Source organism: Haliotis asinina, chromosome 5 (assembly GCF_037392515.1).
Source record: "Haliotis asinina isolate JCU_RB_2024 chromosome 5, JCU_Hal_asi_v2, whole genome shotgun sequence".
Taxonomy (NCBI): Eukaryota; Metazoa; Mollusca; class Gastropoda; order Lepetellida; family Haliotidae; genus Haliotis; species Haliotis asinina.
The window spans coordinates 12441494-12463533 of record NC_090284.1 but is presented as its reverse complement, the minus strand read 5'-3'; the positions used below and the strand labels follow the sequence as shown (position 1 = coordinate 12463533).

General features: G+C 37.7%; 1 protein-coding gene across 7 annotated transcripts in view; it reads right to left on the bottom strand.

Annotated features, from left to right (window-relative positions):
* Window positions 1-22040, bottom strand: part of LOC137283657 (rho GTPase-activating protein 44-like) — a 63408-nt gene that overhangs the window by 15688 nt on the left and 25680 nt on the right. For all 7 annotated transcript variants that reach the window (XM_067815273.1, XM_067815271.1, XM_067815269.1 and 4 more), the window contains 14 exons: window positions 12327-12468; window positions 11527-11603; window positions 10326-10437; window positions 6889-6965; window positions 5528-5648; window positions 4593-4661; window positions 4320-4401; window positions 3624-3751; window positions 2953-3000; window positions 2677-2740; window positions 1929-2013; window positions 1715-1789; window positions 1218-1334; window positions 462-541 (listed from right to left, as the gene is read on the bottom strand). In XM_067815273.1, the coding sequence (XP_067671374.1) occupies window positions 462-541; window positions 1218-1334; window positions 1715-1789; window positions 1929-2013; window positions 2677-2740; window positions 2953-3000; window positions 3624-3751; window positions 4320-4401; window positions 4593-4661; window positions 5528-5648; window positions 6889-6965; window positions 10326-10437; window positions 11527-11603; window positions 12327-12468 (1277 nt within the window). The remainder of the gene's footprint in view (window positions 1-461; window positions 542-1217; window positions 1335-1714; window positions 1790-1928; window positions 2014-2676; window positions 2741-2952; window positions 3001-3623; window positions 3752-4319; window positions 4402-4592; window positions 4662-5527; window positions 5649-6888; window positions 6966-10325; window positions 10438-11526; window positions 11604-12326; window positions 12469-22040) is intronic.

Below are 22040 nucleotides of genomic sequence, written 5' to 3'. Positions count from 1 at the left end.
GAAGGAAATTAAAAACTTTCCTCAGCTTATTTTCACTGCTTTTTTTAAAACTACAATAAATGTGCATTTAACAGTATATACACCAATAAAATCTCCTTGAACATTAGAAAGGGTTAAAGACAAATACACTGTATATACAGAATCATTAATATACAAGTTTCATAACCTCTCCATTTCAGATGTTAGGTATACAGCAGAGAACTGAACATACAATATAAAGAATTAAGAAAGACTTGCATCTTCAATTTTCTCGTTAGCTAATATTTCCACCAAGGACAACACCACGGACATAGTAGTGCTCAAGAAATCTGCGCAGACTGGAGAAACAGAGAGAAGATTATAAACAGACAATACGCACCTCTCTATACATCTATCAGCTATAATGGTGGCAGGTCAAACAAAGACATATGATTCATAATGTAAATACTACAAAACACTGAGAAGTTAGCCATGTATCATACCTCCAGGGAAGAAGTAGTCACAATGCATCACAAACGCCTCTATTATAGAACTCAGGGTCCCTGTTGTCAGCATGTTGGGGCTGAAAGTCATAGCATACAGACACATTTCAAAATCTAATATGCAGGACATTATTTTGCTATGATTTTAATAATATTTGTATAGTGTCAATATCATATAACTGCTAAGAGGTGCTTGGTTTTTCCCTCATTGGATGTCTGATCTCTATTCCCTGGGGATCATACTTCTTCTGTCGTCTAGTAGGTGCACCAGGTTAATGTGGCTTCCTATCCTTATGAAGTACCCATTCACAGCCGGGTGGACTGGGACACATAGCCACAGTACTCTGTCCAACTTACTTCAAAGTGCAGTACCCGCAACTAGGTGTAGGCATGTTTTCATGTGGCCACCATTTGGTCATCTACCAATGGATTCATTATTTTTTTAGTGCACAGGGTTGTGTACCATACACTAGATTACACATATTGGTTTGTTTCTAGTATATTTGTTGCTCTTTTTGAGAACTTCCTAATGACTATCCAGTGAGGAACAGTATTTGATGCTTAGTGTGAATCTTGAGATATAGCCTAATGGTTATGTGGTATACAGCTCTGTTAAGTGTATTGCAGTATCTAAGACAACTCATGCCCTTTGAACAAAACTAAACAAAATCATGTGATTTTAGAGAAGAACAAGGTCACATGTCCGACCCATATTCACCAGCAAGGATTATGAGAATCATTGCAGAAGGTACTTACGCACTTTCCCCCTGCGACCACAAGAGGTTGGGACCTATCACAATTGCAATGTTACTTGGAGTCATCTTGTTCACGTCACTCTTCTCAGCCAACTTGGCTAGAAACTTCACTAAATACCTGCAGGATAACAACACTAGATCAGGGACAATATAATAACACTAGATCAGGGACAAGATAATAACACTAGATCAGGGACAACATACAGAAACCTTAATCTTGACTGTGTTTCATGTACGCAACATTGATACAGGTCTGCTTAAAGCATAATGGGATGTCCTAATCCATCACTGTTTAATGGGTATCAATAATGCTCCTGTGCATCTCATTTATTCTTTACAGTTTATTGTGTACTGTAAGAGAGAAACTGGTTTTAAACATCTCACGCTTCTTACAATGGATAACAAACAGATAAAAAATCTTCCATTATCTACTGACCATCAATACTGACAATATTACTGTGTGTGATGTTAGACAACCAACAAATCATATCAACTTACCTGAAGTTGTCATAATTTGGTTTTGGCAGTTTTGACACCACAGTCCAGAGAGCTTGTAATCTTTGTTCATGTGGCCTGGAACAAAGAAACTGCTTATCCAGTCATGGTTTTGGAACATGTACACACAGATATAAAACAGTAATACACAGTGACATAAACATTTAAACATTTACTTCATGCACATCATCTTTCTAATAGAAGGGAGATAACTCACAATGTTGCTGCCTGCATGAAGTCTGGATACAGAGAGTAGGTGAGAAGAGGTTCTGGAAGTTCTCTCATGTACTGCTTCAATGCTCCTGTATAACACATGAAACATAACAAGAACATCTAAGCCTGCCATATCTCACATGAATCTCTGAAGAAGTGATTGAGTGGATGTTTTCCTTTGGTCATAGCAACACTCCACCTTTATTGCCGAGCATGTCATTCCAGGCAGACCAGCAGTTGATCACACAAGCAATGATCCATGTAACTGGCTTGCAATGATACACATATGGTGTCCACTGGATCATGACAGGGAGAGTGAGTATATGGGCTGAGTTCTATGTAGTCTTTTTCAGCAATATCCAACAGCAGACACAAGGACTGTGCTTCACAAACTGTGCTACATTTGGAATCAATCCAGCGCCTTTAGAGCGTGACAGGTAGGTTCACCTACCACACGAATTCTGACTTAAATGCTGGGGAATATGTACCACTGGAATTCCAACTAAACACAGGTACCATTCAAACATCACACACAAATAACCTTCAAACATGATACTGGTCAGCCACTTCTGCTTGGGCATGTCTCTTTATCCTGATGTTGTGGGGACCAAATGCTTATTTGCAATTGAGGGTTCATGTGTATAACACAATGCATAAATCACCATAATACTTTACTTAGCAACAGTGTCCTGAATTTAAAAACATGAATGCTGTTGGAATGCTGAACAACTGAAATAAGTAAATGTATTTACCTGCTATGACGTGTGGTTCTGTAACAAATTCCTCCATGTCAATGAGATGTGCATCAAACACAGCCTGCAACAACAAAAAGTGCAGTTAGTGCATGCATTGCACAGGAGAGAGTGAGTTTGGTTTTACGCCGCTTTTAGCAATTTTTTCTGGTTTTTACTTAGCAGTTATTAATTGTCTTTTAATTCCATGTCTTGAGATCATATCTATGAGTGTACTTAATAACTGGCTTAATAAACTAGAATTTCTAACAACACACAACAGATTGTTGTACTCACCTTTAATTTTTTAAGCTTAATTGCAGCACCTGCTATTCTAAATAAACCCTGAAATGAAACAGTACCACTTTCAAAGAGCAGGGTAAAGATCACTTCATGAATAAAAGAGCCATGATCATGAAATTGACACAAATTCAATTAACTTCAACTTGCTTTGTAAAAATTAACATGTTTAAAAGAAGCAAAATGGTGTGAAATATTAACTGTAACACAGTCTTTGATATGAACCTCTACCCACAATGCTCACCTCCCCTGCCAAAAAAACTTAAGACAGCTCATACATGCAAGGAAAAAAGTCTACTGTACACGAGGAGAAAGAATCAAAGTTCCTAAACTGTAACAAATCACTTGGTAGTCAGTTAGTAGTCCTACAGGATAACTGTTTAAACAGATCTAAGATAGTTTCAACACTCCAACATGAAAGTTAGGGATGACAACACGGAACCACAGTGGTTAACATTAAAGCTACATCACTTGACAAATCACGGTTAGACACTATCACTGGTCTGGTACACTGAAACATCCAGAGTGACCAGTTGATTATCACCAACTTTCGACAATTTCCATGAACCACTTGTCCAAATGATCAATGGATTTGAAATCGATGTGGACATGGCAGACAAAACTGCATCAAATAACTGTGACATTCCCTAGACCAGTGGCATCCTCACCTCCTCTTCCATGCCTGTCTCCAGTAGTGTCACAATACAGCCCTCGAACACCAGAGCAATGTCTCTCCCGGTCACACGCAGGTGCTCCACCAGAGACGTTCCATACACTGGTTTGTTGGGGTAGTTATCTGAAAACGGACAGTACTTATTTAGTTCAGTTCATTCTCTACAGCAGAAAAAATATTGTCATGGTATGGTACAGTCACTGTGCAAGAATTGTCACAGCTGTCCCTTGAAAACTGACCGTATGAAATCTGGACAGTATTATTTTGCTGCAAAGTCTGAGTGACCAAATATGGAGTGAGTGAATGAGTGAGTTTTGTTTTGCGCTGCACTCAGCAATATTCCAGCAATATGGCGGCAGTCTGTAAATAATCGAGTTTGGACCAGACAACCCAGTGATCAGCACCATCATAGGGATCTGTCATAAAATGGCTACGGTGTTTTCAGGAAAAAATATCAAAGATACTGTCCACGATTATCAAAGTATCAACACCGAAACACTGTTGATTTTATAAGAACATACACAATTTGATATTTACTCAGCAACTGTCAGAATGGCAACAAAAACCTAAGTACTGTCAGATGCATTTGGTAGAACTTGATGAAGTTTATTCATCGACAATCATACTATCAGACAAATCTCTTTAGGATAAGCAATGATCAGATTAAAAGACAGACAGATCAGTTACTCACCTATTGATGTTTTCATTTTTGGGATGACTTCTTCAATGAATTCCAGAGCCTTTTTATGATATTCAGCTTGTGATTGTAAAAGCTAAGAAGAAAATAAAACCATTGTTAAACTGCATTGAGAAAACCTTGAAAAACTGCATTATAACAAAGCATTTCTTGGAGAATAAATACTAGAGTTGCTGTATGAATAGAATATGTGAAATAGATTACAGTCATTAACTTGTAAAGTTACCTTTCTTTATTACATACTGCTTACTTTACCCAGAGACTTACTTCTAGTAGTCTTGTACTGTGCTCGGTTTCCTTGGCAACAAAGTTGGACAACTCAATAGCAAGACAATCCTGGAAGTAAGAGTGTAAACAGTCATTCAACTAGAAGAAAGTGTCATAGAGAGGTATTTTCTAAGTTCTGGAGATTTCGCTGTGAAAGGATCATACATGTATCTTGAGAATTCCATGATTTGATCAAGACTGAGTTATGAATAAGCATGGCAAAATCATAGCAATTCATTGCCTTTAAATATGACTTAGGTTGTCTAATCACATCATCCTCAGAAAAAAAATGAAATTCACTCAGACGATTTATGTTTCAATTATTTGAGACCATCTGCAATCTTTTTAAAGTTGTAAACAACCCAAGCCTCAAAGAGTTTCTCTCCTGAATAAAATAATTTCATTGAAACTTTGAACTTCCTAACTATCATGTGCATTCAGTGGGAACTGTTCTCAACCATAGGGAGAACTTAAGTATTCACCATTAGGGATATTTTGCAGAAAAAACATAAATCTACATATTTCTATTTTTGCTCAGAGAATAATGTATTTATCAACCCTGAATCTGCCTGTTTACTCCCAACTGCAGCTTATCAGAAACCATATCATGTATTGTATGGTGTCTGATTCTTTTTAGGGTGATAATTACAATGGAGGTAACTCTTCATGCACTGTAAAATACAAATTTCCATATAATTAATCATGAGTTTTTTTCATCACTCTGCAGTCAACTATGTAATGTAATACTGTCTCATTTAAGTTTCGAAACACATAGAAATGTACCACTCAAACTTGATTTCTTAATTTAAACTATTTTGGCTATGAACAGAAAGAAATTTTGCATTCTCTTGTGCTGTGGTCTTTCTTCACCACCACCTCAAAGTTTGACTGTCTCTTTCCACTGAAAATGGTCACGATTAAATCCTCACTCTCACCTTAACCTGCTCCACTTTGTTCATGGCATCTTCGTACTCATCCTTAATTGTGTCTGCCTTCGCTGCTGCAGAGGAGATGTTTGTCCCCGGCACATGAGACTGGCGCACAGCAGCATTCAGCCTGATGGAGGCAATGCATATATACACATGCACAAAAGTTAAGTGCACCCACTATATTTGTGACCTGCTACTTTGGATACTCAATGGTAAATATCATAATGAGATCTACGCCTTTCATTGACATTATTGGTCTGATTATGTTTGGCAACTAAACAGGTGATGACGACCCATTTGCCTTGCAATGGCCCTGCATGATATGCCAGCATTTTTCATGCTTATCAACTGCCATCTCTCAACAGTAGTTAACTTCCTCCTCACCATGACTGATTTTCTTCCTCTGAAGTGAAAGGAGAATCTCACAACAGATGGGTGCGCAAACAAGTGTGTGAAACTTTATTTTCAAGATTCATATGGTAGGGAAATGGAGTTGACTGTCCTGTCCAGCTGCCAGCTGACAGATGGTAAAGATTTACAGCTAGCCAGCCTGCTGGTCTAGCAACACATTTACGTGTTGCATAAATCTGACTGTCTGGTCTGGTCAAATACATTTTGGGCTGTTAACATTTTAAAGTTACCAGGCCTGATGTCTGGATAGGCTTTTGGCCTATTTCATACACTGATAAAAGCAACAGAGACATCTATCTCACAAACACAAAGAAAACATGATGTTTAGTTTGACATAACTGTGGTTCATTATACACTGTTCGACTAAAACTACATCACATGGATGTGACCGAGAAACAGGTTGTTTTAGCTGCCAGTTCGTTATAAACACTGTTTACTTTATAACATTTCTACACCATGTTTGATCCTACAGTCACTGAATAAATGGATTGAATGTACATGATGTGTCTTGAATTATGCCTTGTCAACATTCAGTATGGACAATTCCCTTAGATCAATTCTATCTAATCTGGTTTAATCTATGGACTAGCACACATTTGCTAGTTTAATATGTTTTCAAAATGGTAAATTTAAAGATTAGTTGAAGCCTTAACTGAAGCAGATATTTCCTTATTGTGGTTGTGTACCCTAAGATTGTGACTATGGTTACAGTACGGTCCCCAAGCAAACATTATCAATCATCTTGAACTAATATGCCTGACATGCACATGTTTTTGTTGTGCTTCCATCTGATATATTTATCTGGCCTTATCTTTTCACAGATACTATTTACTTCAATCAAGAAAACTTAAAATGTCACCAAGACCTTGATCTGAACAATGTCTCTACTTGATCAGTGCACAGATCTAACCATTTCCTGAATCCTGATCTGAGTGTTGAAAGTCAAATATTGGTACCTGTTTTTGGCAGAGTCCATATCCAGTGTGGACTTCGTCAGCTGCTTTCGCACCTTGTTGATGGCAGGGATGTCCGCCTGTAGCAGAATCATAGCATGTGGATACACCGTAACACTACTGTATCATGGTACACATGTAGTATACAACAAGCTGTTGCACACTTGAGTAACGAAAGGCCTTACAGCCATATTCTTTTTCATCTAGAGATCTGCAGAATCTATAACATTTAACATCACATTTATCACATATCTACCCTCAATTCATGTTTTCCTTTGAAAACAAGTTCACCACACACACAGTTGTAAATGCAGTACATATACATTTTACTGTGCAAAGTGCGCCCTGTCTAACTGTAATTTCATATTGGGTACCCACGATATATTGACTACATCATGTCAACAAAGCTTTCTAACAAAAAGTTTTACCAAATACTGACTCTAGTTTTCACAATTTTTGGATTTAGATATTGAAACTACTCATACACCCTTCTAAGACACATGTAAATTTACAATGCTCTGTGCCAGTTTGAATCTGGTTCCCAGCATTTGTTGTCACAGAAACAAGGAGACACAGTGAAGGCCCAAACTTTTAAATCAGCATTATGATCTCATACACACACATTTTCGAATCTGTATTGATGACCCCACACTGATGTGACAAATCAGTATTGTGTTTATAATTCAACAAATCGTGGATCAAAGGTACTTCAATTGAGATGTAATTTCTAGAGAATTATTCCTAAATTTTACTTGCCTCGATCAAACAAGTGTTGTTAATACCATCACAAAAATGAGATTTGTCGTCACCGCTACAATGTTGAATAAATAATCACATATACAGTCAACAGTATCAACAAACACAAGGGCTTGTGATAAAAATCTCCTCGGTTCCTAAGGTTTAGAAGAGTGGGTACTATAGTAAAACTACTTTCTCAACAACCAATGTTTACTATCATTTCTAAACAGTCCCATCGTTAACACAAACCCAACCTCCACTTCATCACCATATTTTGAAATTTTAGAAAACAAACTTTTGTGTCAGGAACTTGTGAAGAAATATTTCTTGACATGGCCTGAATTGGGGTTGTTGATTGTGAGTAGGAACAACGGTTGGTGAAAAGATGGCCAAATAAAGGCACTTGTGTGGTGTTACAACTTCTATATGCTTGGGTCTTATGCAAGCTCAAAGCTGAAGGACAAAAAGCTCTTGGCATGCACTCAATCCTAACACAAACATACATTGTTGTCAGAGTTTCCAAGACAACAGGTAAACAACAACAATAACAATAACAATAGAGTCATAGCATTTAAAGTTGTAATGTGAAGTCTTATGTTAATTGTGCCTATAATGTGCCTAGAAAAGCTCTCTCAGCAGCCCCAAGCTTCTCATCTGGCATATACAACAAATAGTCCCGCAAACTGTCACAAGCAATGTGAAATGAAATGTTCTTAAACATGCTGTATGGTAGAATTTATTAAAACACTCTATTTGAAAGAATGAAGTAAACCAAGGCTGTACAATAGTAATTAATCACAATTACACATAGGTCATATTACATGATAGGATACCTGGAACTACAGGTAATCATGCTGATGACCAAGGTTTAATTCCCAAAGTGGGTGCAATGTTTGAAGCCAATTTCTGATGTCCTCAGCCATAGATAGAGGATATTACACGAGTGCCCATGCCATACTATCTTTACCACATGAGGCACTTGACCCAAATTTGCATTTGAACATAGGCTGGCTACTCGAATCCCCCACATCTAGAACACAATGTCATAGAAGAAATGTGACATCATAGCATTGTACATGACATCAGGTGACCATGACAAAGGATATAATGCCCTAGGGCATCGCATGAAGAGTATGAACCCCGATATGTTTACCCTCGTAGGCAATAAGTAGATAGGTAGATAGGTAGATAGAAAGCTGTATAATTGTTCAGGCGGTATAGAACTGCTCACTTTAACATCGGGGGTAAAAAATATTTTGAAAAGCCACTTGGAACAGGGCAAGTGACTCGAAGGTGTGAGTTGTCTTAGATACTGCAATACACTTAGCAGAGCTGTATACCATAATAACCATTAGGCTATATCTCAAGATTCACACTAAGCATCAAATACTGTTCCTCACTGGAAGATATCAACAAGACCAACAAATATACTAGAAACAAACCAATATGTGTAATCTAGTGTATGGTACACAACCCTGTGCACTTAAAAGAACCCATGAATCCGTTGGTAGATGACCAAATGGTGCAGGGGTTCAATTTTTTTCTTTTAAAAGTAGTGTGTTTCCTCCAGACCACAAAAAGGGCAGGGTGGAGTTTCTACAGAAAAGGGCACCCTAGTTTGAAAAGGGCACAAACCACAATAAAAACCAAAACAAAATGATCAGATTGAGCCTCATCTATTATTAACCTACAGTCTCCTTTGCTTTATTTCTCAGGAAGACTTTCACAACAATTTCCAAGTCTATGTCATTGTGGCTGTCAGTGTTTAGGCTGATCATAAGATGCTTGTTACAGTTGCTGACTTTCAGTCTGTTCCTGTGCTCAAAACTAGCAAGTATCGGGCAGGGCGCAGTAAAAAAGGGCAGGGCACCAGGAGAAAAGGGCAGGGCGCAGCGCCCTTCTAAAACGCTCTGGAGGAAAAACTAAAAAGCCACTTGACTTCAGGAAAGTAATGTGTCCTGACAAATTTTCCACTTGCCCTGATTTTATGACATAATGATTGATGTTAATGTTTACTGGACTATTTATCGAAGAGTGATAAATTTCAAAGAATAATGGCTCTAAATTATTATTATTGCGAAATGTAATAGTTACATTATGAGCAGATATGAAACAAAATCCAAGATTATTTGCAGTTTGAAACCATAAATGGAAATGTAACTATCTACTAGTCCATGGACAAGTAAGATACCATTATTTGATTGCCCGAAATGAAAACTGACTTGCCCCGGGTATCGAGCAATTGGATTTTTGACCCCCTGAAAGTATGTACAGCTGAGACAATATAAATGTACAATTCTGATGCCTCACAGATACTGGTATGTTACTGTGTCATCTGACCACGGCTACTTTGTCAACCATGTCTATACGGTACTGATGTATGAAATAATGACACAAATCATGTCACACATCATCCCTTGATGATTTGGTTGGTTTGTTCTTTAATGCTGCACTCAGCAATATTCCAGCTACATGGCACTGGTCTGTAAACAATCAAGTCTGGATCATATAATCCAGTGATCAAAATCATGAGAATCAATATACACAATTAGGATACAATGACATGGTCAGCAAGTCAGTGAGTTTGACCACCTGATCCCATTAGTCGTCTTTTACGACAAGCATGGGTAACTCAAGACCAATTTTAACCCTGAATCTTCATGGGTCTGATTAAGTGGTGAACCACAAGAAGGCGGACTCACCTCCTGTACACACTGTAGGGGTGTAAGCACCTCCCTCTCCACGTTGATCTCATACTGCAGTTGTTCCCGTGCTAGCTTGCTCTGGCACTCACCGCAGATTTGACAGACCAGGCTGAAAGCACAACAAATATCTCTCATCATCAGCAAAAGAGAAATTAGTAGAGAATCTCCATAAATTAGTTCTTGAACAGTTCATGTGATTATTCATGTTTTAACATCAATGTAACTTGCAATGTAAAGAATCCGATATACTATGATACTGGAGGTGCTAATCAATGTATTATATAATGAGTCTCAATACAATGCTGTACACCACTAGAAACAAATACACGTATTTATTTATGTTACAAAAATACACTACAAAACTCTGTTAGAATTCTCTCAAACATGATCTTGTCCTGCCAAGATCACTTTATTTGAGAACATTTATGTTCATATTTGCATTCATATTTACTCCAGATGGCACTGTTTTAGTCTGGAATGTTGACTGAGATTCCACATTCAAAAATACCTCAGCAAGCTTCTAGATAGGAAGTTGTCGAACACTAAGCCTCCAAAGTCTGATCACAACATATTTACTTCAATCAGCTCTGACAATGTTCACATTCAAAGAGGCATCCACTAGCCTGTAGAACGGATGTTGTCTAACTGTAAGGCTTCTACGTCCTTCAAGCCGTATTTACTTCAATCCATATATCAATTTAGTATAGGAGATAATGTACTGTGTTAGATAGAGTTGACTTAACGCCATTAAATATTACCACTATTCTACAATGACATATTGAGTGAGAGTGAGTGAGTGAGTGAGTGAGTGAGTCATTGAGTGAGTGAGTAAGTGAAAGTTTACGCATGCGCATGTTAGTCAGGATGATACAGTTCGATTCACCACAAGGGGACAATGTGTGAAGCTTATTTCTTGTATCAACCGCAGAGATTTTGCTGGAATATAGCTAAAAACAGCACTACATCTAATATAGATTGGGCAACCAGAAGTTAACAGCAGGTTCGTTATATATTTTTTGAAGAATGAATAATGTGCTAGCGGCAGATTCATTATTTGAATTTTTAGTAAACAAAGTCCTATGTATACGAATTCATTCCTTTTAAATGCATCTGAAATATTACTTCATATCTGTAACAAACTCTTCCTCATTTCAGTGTTAGTATCTGCAGACATTCTTTACCAGCGTGGGAAACTCACCCCAGAAGAGTCTCTGTACCCAGAATACCAGCTGCCTCTATCAAACTGTACCCTAAGGATGTTTCTGGTAACTTTTTCTGAAAAAAGAAAAGAAAATGAAACCTAAACATCAAATAAAGGTGCATACACCAGAATTAAGTTGTACTTTTGCTAATCTGTCATTACACTACAGCATTTGAGATGTTAAACACTGTAAACACAGGTATAATACAGCCTGCATTGAGTACAGCACAAACATCAAAGGTCAATAGTATGTCCTCTGGATAAACCATGCTCAGCTGGTACTCACTAACCAATGCCCTTTTCACCAGCCACAACTGAAGATGCATCTTACTAACATTTTCACTTTCTATCAACTTTCAGTCTTTGATTGGACATTATCCCACACCCTTAAAAATCTTAAAATATTTTCAAGACATTTTTGGAAACAATGAAGAAAATGAACCATGCCAATTAAACACCATGGAATGTATGCATGTTGTTGTGCATATAAAATGTCAGATATCAACGAGAGCCTCAGGTACCTGAAACCATATTTTAATCAAGGGACACCCAAATCTTTCTTGCTCAACAAGTTGTGTTTACATCAAGGTAATGACAAAGATTCTTTGACATTAAACACTGATACATGACAAGTACATACAAGGATAGTACAAGTCTCCATCCAGTGTCTGCAGCAATCTTCCCCATGTAACTACAACTGTTTTGCCTATTAGTTATCATTGTGCAGACAGGTACTGAGAACACAGAGCTCCCTGCTGACATAGTGTTGATAATATAGAGCATAGCTGTTGACCTACCAGTCTCTTCTCCACATCTCCTTGCTGGGCTTTGAGGGTGGCAGACAGCTTTTTGCTGATGGTGGCTGAGACAGTCTTGACATTTTCAACTCTCTTCTCCACACTCTGGAATTCCTCGGATAAAACCTCTGACTTCTCAACTCTGAAAATAAGAACCTCAAGTTTAGACTACAGTCACTATCCCTCCATCACTATGGCTAGGTCAAAGGCTCACATCTAGTTCTTGTGTTACCACTGCTGGCCACGACAGTGTGCCTTTATTATCATATCAGTAGGCAACATAAGATAAGTAGTGATTAAGTGAGTTAAGTTGCTTTGAACACTATTTCAGACCAATTATGAAGTCTGGAGACCTAAAATGATGCAAATGATCAGCAACTATGGTGAATCCCATATCTACAGGTATGATGCATCAGTGGATCCCGCTACAAATACAAGATGTAACTGCACACACCTGTGGGAAACTGACATAATGCAATCACCTGCACCCCTACAAGAATAGCATGAAATCTGGAGCTAGTCCCATTAAAACTGATCAAGATAATGGTTCACTCGTATCAAAACATGAATATTCTACATGAACACAGACCACCAACTGACAGGATCCACCACTGCATATAGCAGAATGTTAACGGTATAGATACCTCTATTAGTCTGAAATAAAGATGAAAAAAAATCTCATCATGTCCATCAACATCTCATCAGTACTATATACACATATACGCACAATACATGTCAAAATCATAACCAGTGGAAACAAGTGGTGTATGTGAAACATAGGGGCATAGGGAAAATGCCTTGAGAAGTCAATATGGAGGCTATGACATCATTGATTGAATAACCTCATGAGTACAATGTGACAAGAAAGAAGAGTTTCAACAATGTTCAGACACACTGTGGTAAAATTGCATGTGTTCAAAAGAAATATTTCCCCTATATAATGTATTCAGATAACTTCATTGCACCACCCAAAAATGCAATATTACAAAATATGATCAAGTACTGCCAGTTAATTTGCAACAGTCTGCAACATTGTTACATGTCAGCCTAATGTATGACCAGGACAATGACACTAGAGACAATAACAAAGAACTGACACTGGCAACCATAATGAGTCATACATCTACCAAATTGTCCATTCTATCACTGACATTACATGCTGACACAACTGTCACGATAGAAGCAGTTTCGGAATAGTTTCAGTTACAAGATAAACATGAAGGTGACATGCTTATTTCCTGCTTAACTATGACATCCGTGAATATATTACCCAGGGTTGTTTTCTCCTCCTTAATCATAAACAGGTTAAATTAAAACATACAAAACAGATTCCATAGCTAGTGTCTGTGACATGCATTAAACGCATCCATTCACTGGGTCACTGTGACCCACAATGACTGATGTGTACATGGTATGCCGACTGAGATATTGTGGCAAACAAAAATAACCCTGAACCAGTCTATTGCCAAGCCTCTTCATTCATTCCTGACCGATAATACAAGGGTGACTAGCAGAGTGTTAAAGGTAGAGTGTTTAATTAATGCCAGCAGCAGACCTATCCTCAAGTTAGCATCTACAACCATAAAGCCAGTTTGTAGAGCCATTTTGACATGCCAGCTTACAACTGGTAAAAGTAAGTATGACCAAAATATAGTACATTTTCTGACTTTAACCATTGATTGCCATGATCACCACACAATTGCATTGACAGAAAAAAAGTTGTCTCCTGCGACTATTTTTCAGAGGAGTACAAAACAGCACTTCTTCATTAACAATGAAAGTAAACTTAAATCAATGTTTCAGAGTTCTCTAAATTCAAATATAAGGGCAAACTTCATGACTCTACAACGATTTGGAACAATGTAAAATATCCTGATTCAGAGGCTGGTGAAGTGTAACATGCTTCTGCTGTATAACACATGTAGTTGTCATGGTTATAGCACAGCATTTGATAGCAATGTATAGGATAGCACGAGTCCACACTACAACAACTTCCGGCCACAACAACAGGGCAGCATTGTGTATTACAATTACTTCCTGCATCACAATGCTTACAGCCACAAAACTCATATAATAGCCAACAATTCTTCTTCCATAACCTGGCCAAATGTGGCATTGAAAGACTTTGCACTTGTAATATAGACATAAAACAACTTCTGGTTGATAATGTAAACATTTACTAAAGTTTGGCATGAAATGCATGTGGACTCGTATTTTTCATAAATATCTCTTCATCCAATGATCCAATCTGCATTCTGTTGTTAATTTTGTTGACATTTACATAGACAGATTCTTTCATACAAATGCATAATATCAGTGATTTACAATGTGATTAAGTTGTCTGACAAAACATCCAAGTGGAAAGTTTGAGATCGATTGGATCATTGGATGAAGGGTTATTTACAAAAAAAAAAAAGGGTCCACATGCATTTCATGCCAAACCATAGCGCAGTGAATGTATGAGACTATCAACATAATCAAAAACCAGTCAGTCTGTGAATCCAGCCACTAATCCAAAACTAAGGTCTTTACTTAGCAACATTTCTCTCGGTACAGAAGCCAGGTTACTAGGATTCCACTGGAAAGTGACAAGTTCATGCTAGTGGACCAGTTAAGATTTTTGGCAGTAACATGATTACTTTGCCAATATAAACAGTTTGTCCTCTCATAACAGAGGTTTGTGATACAGCTTTGATATTGCTTTACAGTGAGTGAGTGAGTGAGTGAGTGAGTGAGTGAGTGAGTGAGTGAGTGAGAGTGAGTGAGTGAGTGAGTGAGTGAGATGATCACATGTTCAGACAGGATGAGACTCATGCAGCATATAATCCTGTGACTGCTTAATCGTTGGAATAATCACTCTTTTCTCAGATCATTTAAAAATGTAAGAGTACAAGTAAAGGACTTCTGGTTGAAGCTCCAGTAAATTTCAGGTGAAACGATTTTCCTTGTCACACTGATCAGTACATGATGTTAAATGTACTGAGAACAGTTCAAATACACATGTACCTACAAACAAGGAAATGGCTGTGGTCACCAGTATAAAACATCAAACACTTCCTGGGCTAGACAGAACATGGTCACTCCCTAGATTGCTCATACGGTCACTTCTTTGATGTAATACTCCTGTAGATATACATCTGCACTCAGAAAAACTTCCTACATACTGGGATAGACCATTACAAAACAGGTGACTGTAAGCACAACTGGATTATGCAGAAGATATTACCTGGTAAACAACAACATTTTGAAAGTCTAAAGCATTGTGGATCATCTAAGGTCCATAAAAAACTTAAATTTGAAAAACATTGTGATGTGCAAAAATTGAACATTCTGGGGTTTTTCCCCACTATGTCTCCTTTTCAACACAACGTGGAAGTCGCGGTGGCTGAGCGGGCTAGGCGGCTGACTTTGTGTGCTGGCGATTAGGTGCCTGACTCTGAGGGTGCGGGTTCGAATCCCGGATGGGACTCAACCGAAAAAAGTACTAGAATTTGTACTTTACTAAGTGAAATCCCAAATATGACATATGTTGCATTTGACCACTTTCTAAATGGCATCGTGTAATCATATGTCTCCTTTTGTTTTTACAAAGTTAAAAGCCGTCAAGCCCCTTTGTCTTAAACTCACATGTGACTTATCCCTGATTGTTCCAAACTCACACACCCATGTCAGCAAACTCTTATTATCCTTACCATGTGCCATATATTACCGTGCATAAGCCAAATTCTGAAGACCAAACAAGCAGTCTGTAGAAGAGGGTTGGTTTATCTATGAGATAAATTTCAAGAAAGTGGTTTTCATGTCGTCACTCCCCTGTCAGGACAATCTTGCAGGTTAGTGGTACACCTGCCTGAAAGTTTATGACTACAGCCACTACAATGATGGTCGGTATAATCTTTATTAGATACTATTCTCACCAAACAAACTTACGTTTTACATCAGTTTTTTTTTCGTACGAAATGTACCATCTTGACACTGATTTTCAGGGTCAAGTTAGGGGGTCGTCTTATCTATGTGGTCAGGTTATACACTGTAATATATGGTATATCTCTACTACAACACAGTCATGATCAGAGGAAGAGTTCAATCTTTTATGATTGAATCCTTTATGAGGCCAACATAAAAATCTATGATTACACAATGCCATTTAGAGAGTGGTCAAATGTAACATATGTTATATTTTGGATTACACATCTGACCACTTTCTAAATGGCATTGTGCAATCATTGCTTTCATCTGTGGGAGCCACTCTGAGGGTGTGGGTTTGAATCCTGGAAGGGACTCAACTCTATAATCCCAAATATAATATATGTTTCATAAAAATCTATTGTGAAAGAACCATGGAAATCCAGGGATATGACTAAAATTTATTCACTTAGATGTACGTAGATATGATAAAAGCTTCAGTTTTTATTCCTGAACATTACAATGATTGAATATGCGTCATTTCCATAGCAGGCACAATACATTTACTTCCTGTTGGTAGATGGTGATGTCACACAGTTAAAGGGTCCGGTCAAATGAGCGAACTCCCTGTATATCATACTATTTCTTTGTAGTTGGGACAACTGGCTTCATCTGTATTTTCATATATTTTCTTTATTCATTATATTCATGATTATGATGAAGGTTGCAGTTCTTTTTTTTTTTTACTCCAAGATAGTAAGGGAGTACAGCTAACCACATTATTAAAACAGGCCCACCTGAGATAGAACTCAAAGTATTAACTTGTGTTGGGAACCAAAGCAAATGACTTAACACCTGAGCTGTTCCACCATAAAAATACACCTGATAGTGTGTGCCTGGCAACCACATTTAATACTGAATGCAGCACAATGCCCATTACTATGATTACCAAAAATACATGCACTTTTACTATTCTAATAATCTTATCATTGTTCAAAGACAATATAACAGCGCTTAAATATGCTGAATGAAGACTACCCCACAGCAAAACTGTTCACTGCCTTTGCATTTTCACTCAGAATTCAGTGTCATGTAACATATATTGACCTCTCTACAGAGGCGATATAACCTTGTACCACTGGCACGATATAACAGTAAATATACACAGCCAATCTGAGCAGCATATGTACAATATGCCTTCTAGACTATACTTCATGTGCAGTCTCAGAGAGGCAGGGTTATGTTTGGCTCCCTGCAGACAGCCATCTCCACAAAGCAGTGCAGCAATATGATCTATGTATACCATTGTGACACAATATTTGCTGAATGCAGAGCATACACATTATTGCACATGATTCCCCTGAAACACATCTGGCTCTCAGAGAAATTACAGTCAGGTTTTCTACACATGGTAGAGTTGGCTTACATTGAATGGTGGATAAGAGAAGTGTGTCAGTCTGACTCATGTGTAGAGACAGTGTTGTGGCCACCACAATACATCATCAGAGCCTACATAATAGGCTACTTGTGTAACATGTGTGTCTTCGGCATGGACAGCAGGGGTAGATTAGTTGTTAAAACATTCACTCATCATGCTGGATTAAATTCTTTCATGTGTACAATGTGAGAAGACCAAGACATTGTTGGAATAAAGCTAAAAGTAGCATAAATTCATATTCACCCGCTCAACAGGTCGAGTATATACATAAATACTTGAGAGGATAAAGATTTACAATCCACAATCAAAATATATGATATAATTCTGACATACTGAGTTTATACATTATACAGTATCTGTCCGTGTTGGATCTTGTATTCCAACCAGATTTGCCAATACCTTGACAAATGTTCAAGAGGACAGCTGTTGCAATGATTGGAATGAAGAGATCCCCCTGGGTTATGCAGGATCAATACGTGTATGTTCCTGTGACTACAAGATGCACAATAAGGACCACACTGATGCATCGTGGTCTCTCTGTTAGCCTGTTAGGCACTGTGCAACGAGACATAATTGTGTCACCGCAAGCAAACTGTTTGTGCAATCGATACTTAACAAACATTTCTCTATAAGAATCTTTTCACACAAGTGTTATTTCATAATCTTAAAACACAACTACATTTTCCATAAACAGCATAACACAAAGCAGTGAGAGAAAACTTTGAAGTGTATATATTGATAGTCAATAATGGGGACAATGTCATATTATGGACAATACGATGCTGTGTACACACATTCATTTTATGTGGCCCTACCACAGAAGTGTACATCAAATTGATGAATTTAAAATTCAAGTGTTTTGAAAATCAGATCTTTCAATATGCACACGTATGACTAGTGTATACCTGACATGCAAAAACTCTTCAGCATGATAAATGCTGTAACCACAAGGCTACCAACAATTCTCCATAACAGATGATACTGTCTGTGATTGGGGTATCACCACAAACACCTTTGTATTACAATTTAATTTACATTACACATACACACATATCTGTGCAAAACCCTTTGAATCTACCAGTCCGATCATTAGTAGGTATGTGCACTCATTTTTGAAAAATTGTTATTTTTTCACCAAAATTTCAGGATAAATTCTCCAATGTCTGCAAATATGAAAATTGTTTCATCATGGAAGTCACCATAATTGTGTAACCGAACCTAAAAGACATCTAATCGAAAAAAATTACCCACTGTTTCATTGATCAATTCTTGGTCCACCATTGTTAAAAAATGAAAGGAAAAACAAAAACATGTCCATGCTGAATATACTTTCCAATATGATGGGACTGCATAAAAAAGAAGAAATACTGCCAAAAAATGAGTCAGAAACAAAAAAAATACCTACACCAACTTGATGTCTTCAGTTGGCCAATTTACGAATGTCAGTGAAAATAAGGAAAAGTATATATTTTTAGAGAGTTTCATGTTAATTTTGGAATATATAAGGATACAGAGGAATGTTAGGCAGGTCTGGTGTGAATTCATATGAAAATGAATCACTTTATGTATTTAATTCAATAGCAAGCTGAATTCAAACATATCCGTTTATTATTGGTCTTCAAACAAAAGGAGTCAAAATAAATCAATAGCCGTACTGCATAAACTCTAATATGTTATAAATAAAAAAAACCCACACATACATAAAGAAATAGCAAAATTACCAGGCCAACAAACCTGACTGAGACCTTTCTCTAACTATGATGAACCTAGATACCAAATATAAGAATGTAGTCAAGGGTACATATGTACAGACGGAACCTAATACTATATCCCCCACTTTGTGCTAAATTTGTTTCATACAAAGCATTAACATTATAATTAATTCAGTGACCGTTTTCTCATGCCTGCAAATGCAATGCAAAATATCACTGATGAAACAGGAGAACAATTCCGCAGACATTATCCTTACTTTATAAGAAGATGACAGGGCTAAGAGTGTCATACTTAATGTTATTCCATTCATAAGATCAGCTGTCACTCAGCATTTTGGTGTAAAATCATAAGCTTGTTGACATGTTTACTCAGAAATCACTGTTGACTGTACAGAGAAAATCATCCTGGTTTCCCTGCCTCTCATGAACATAGAGAGGCCCTGGAATCAGGATGAGAGAAAATGCCTGGATGATGATGGCATTTCTCACTTCCAGATTGGGAGAGTGGTATTTTTTATGATTTTTTTTCGTCTACAACATGTGCACTTATTGTATACTTTTTGCTTCATATTTGCAGATAGAGTAATGGGCTATTACAAAATAAAATAATGTCAAGTAGGTACCGCAAGCAGTTAATTAACTACACACTTTGGAGAATTTTATTGCTTCATAGTCAACATTTCATCACAGGTTTCTCAGATACAAACTGGCACACGTCAAACCTTATATTCCTTCTTGTTATTGGCTTTCCAAAACTAACTGACCAATCAGTCCTTTTGTTACAAAAAAACCCACAGAAATGACACTTGGCTTAGCAAGATTTTTTGGACAAGTTTTCAAGTTGAGATTTGGGGTGACAAGTTACCTACCGTGGGGGGATATAGCTACTCTTAGCAACATTCTCATAAGAGTTTTACTATATGTTCTATCAACTGCTAAGATTACAAGACCAAACAGAATGTCACTGGACTTTGGCTTCTTGACAGTGGCTCTACAATGAACATTATCCTGGATTTCGGGATGTTTTATATTGTAGTCTTCTGCTGTGTTGTCTTGATTGAATCAACCATGATACATGTGGTCCCTCCATTGGGCAAGTGAGTGTGTTCCAAACTGCCAGCAGGAAGAGCCAGCAGTAAGTCTGGTCTGGCATCCACCAAGGATTGCTGCATGTGCAGCCATATGACCGATATCCTGTTTCCCCTAACCAGAGTGACACATTCAGGAAACACATAAATACACACCACCTGTATCATACTCCTCCATACATTTATTTAATCATGTAATTAATCAATTAGCAGGCCAGCATGAAGGCTGACAAACTCCCTTCCTTCCCTGTCTGTATATAGACAGCTGTGGTGGTCATATTTAGCACATAACCAAGCTATTCTTGTCCCTGCTTGTCGTCACCACATAACCCTGCTTGGACAAAACTCTCCTCAAACAACAGGGGGACTACCAGTTTGCCTTGACAATATGGGGAGGGTCACTGGAGGCCACTGATGTGTACCTAGGTACACACTACAAGCTGGGGAATCAAAGGGACTGATCCCCCAAACCTGGCTCTTGAGACGCAAGGATCCCCTCACTAACTCATGTTGAACTCACATGGGTGGTACATAACAGGCCATTAAAATGTGAGCACAGCCTGTTACAAAACATACAGAAAATTATGTTGAGATGTGTGTCTATAATCTATATGTTAGAGTTACATGAAAATTCAATGTGTGATCAACAATGTTCTGGTGAAATGACACTCCACTTTCTTAGTGCAGAAAAAAAATATAGGATTCAAACTATGCTCGTCATAGTAGCATACATGTCTATGCATGTACTTGTTAACATGGCTAAGATGTACATTCTGCTGACAAAGAGATAACTAATATGAAAGATAACATGCTTCAAAAAGAAAACTGGGTATCTAAGTCTTCCACAAGTCTGGACCAGACCAGAGAGATAACATTAGCAATGCTGTACAGTGTCAGATCAACCAAATCCAAACATCAGAGCTATTCCATGACCATTTTCAAGGAACTAAACATGCCCATTGGTGCTACAAGGTTCGCTCCTGAATAAATGCGGACCCTCAACTCTCTGACTCACCAGATATATTCTCAAGAGTACAGAATCTAATTCTCATTGAGTTGTATGCTCAGTTCGTCAGAATCATTTAACATATGTCTGTTTGTCAATATATCAGCTACTTCACACAATCTTTAAGAAAAAACCCTGTTTGTTGTTGATGTTTGGACTTGGACATAAATGTTTAAGGGCACAACAGCAATGTTGTGATGAAACAACAGATTCAACACACTAGTCATCATGGTCAATTCAAGGAACCTAAATCAGTTGACTTCTCTCCTGTCAAATAAATACCAGCAATAATGTTGACATCTACTGGGTATATACCATGTCTAATTCAGATGTAACACCCTCATCTTTTGTTTTAACATGACTGTTGACTGCTGGTTGATCTCATTCATACTCAGATTTAGATCACGCAAGTGAGTGAATGAGTGAGTCTTACTTAGCTCTATAGGTTTGGGGACACCTAATGGACAGCTGATTTCTGCAAGCACCCTCTGGCCAAACAAGCATTCTAAAACAGCTCATTTCAATGAAAATATATTCATGGCATATACTACACATGAGCACTAA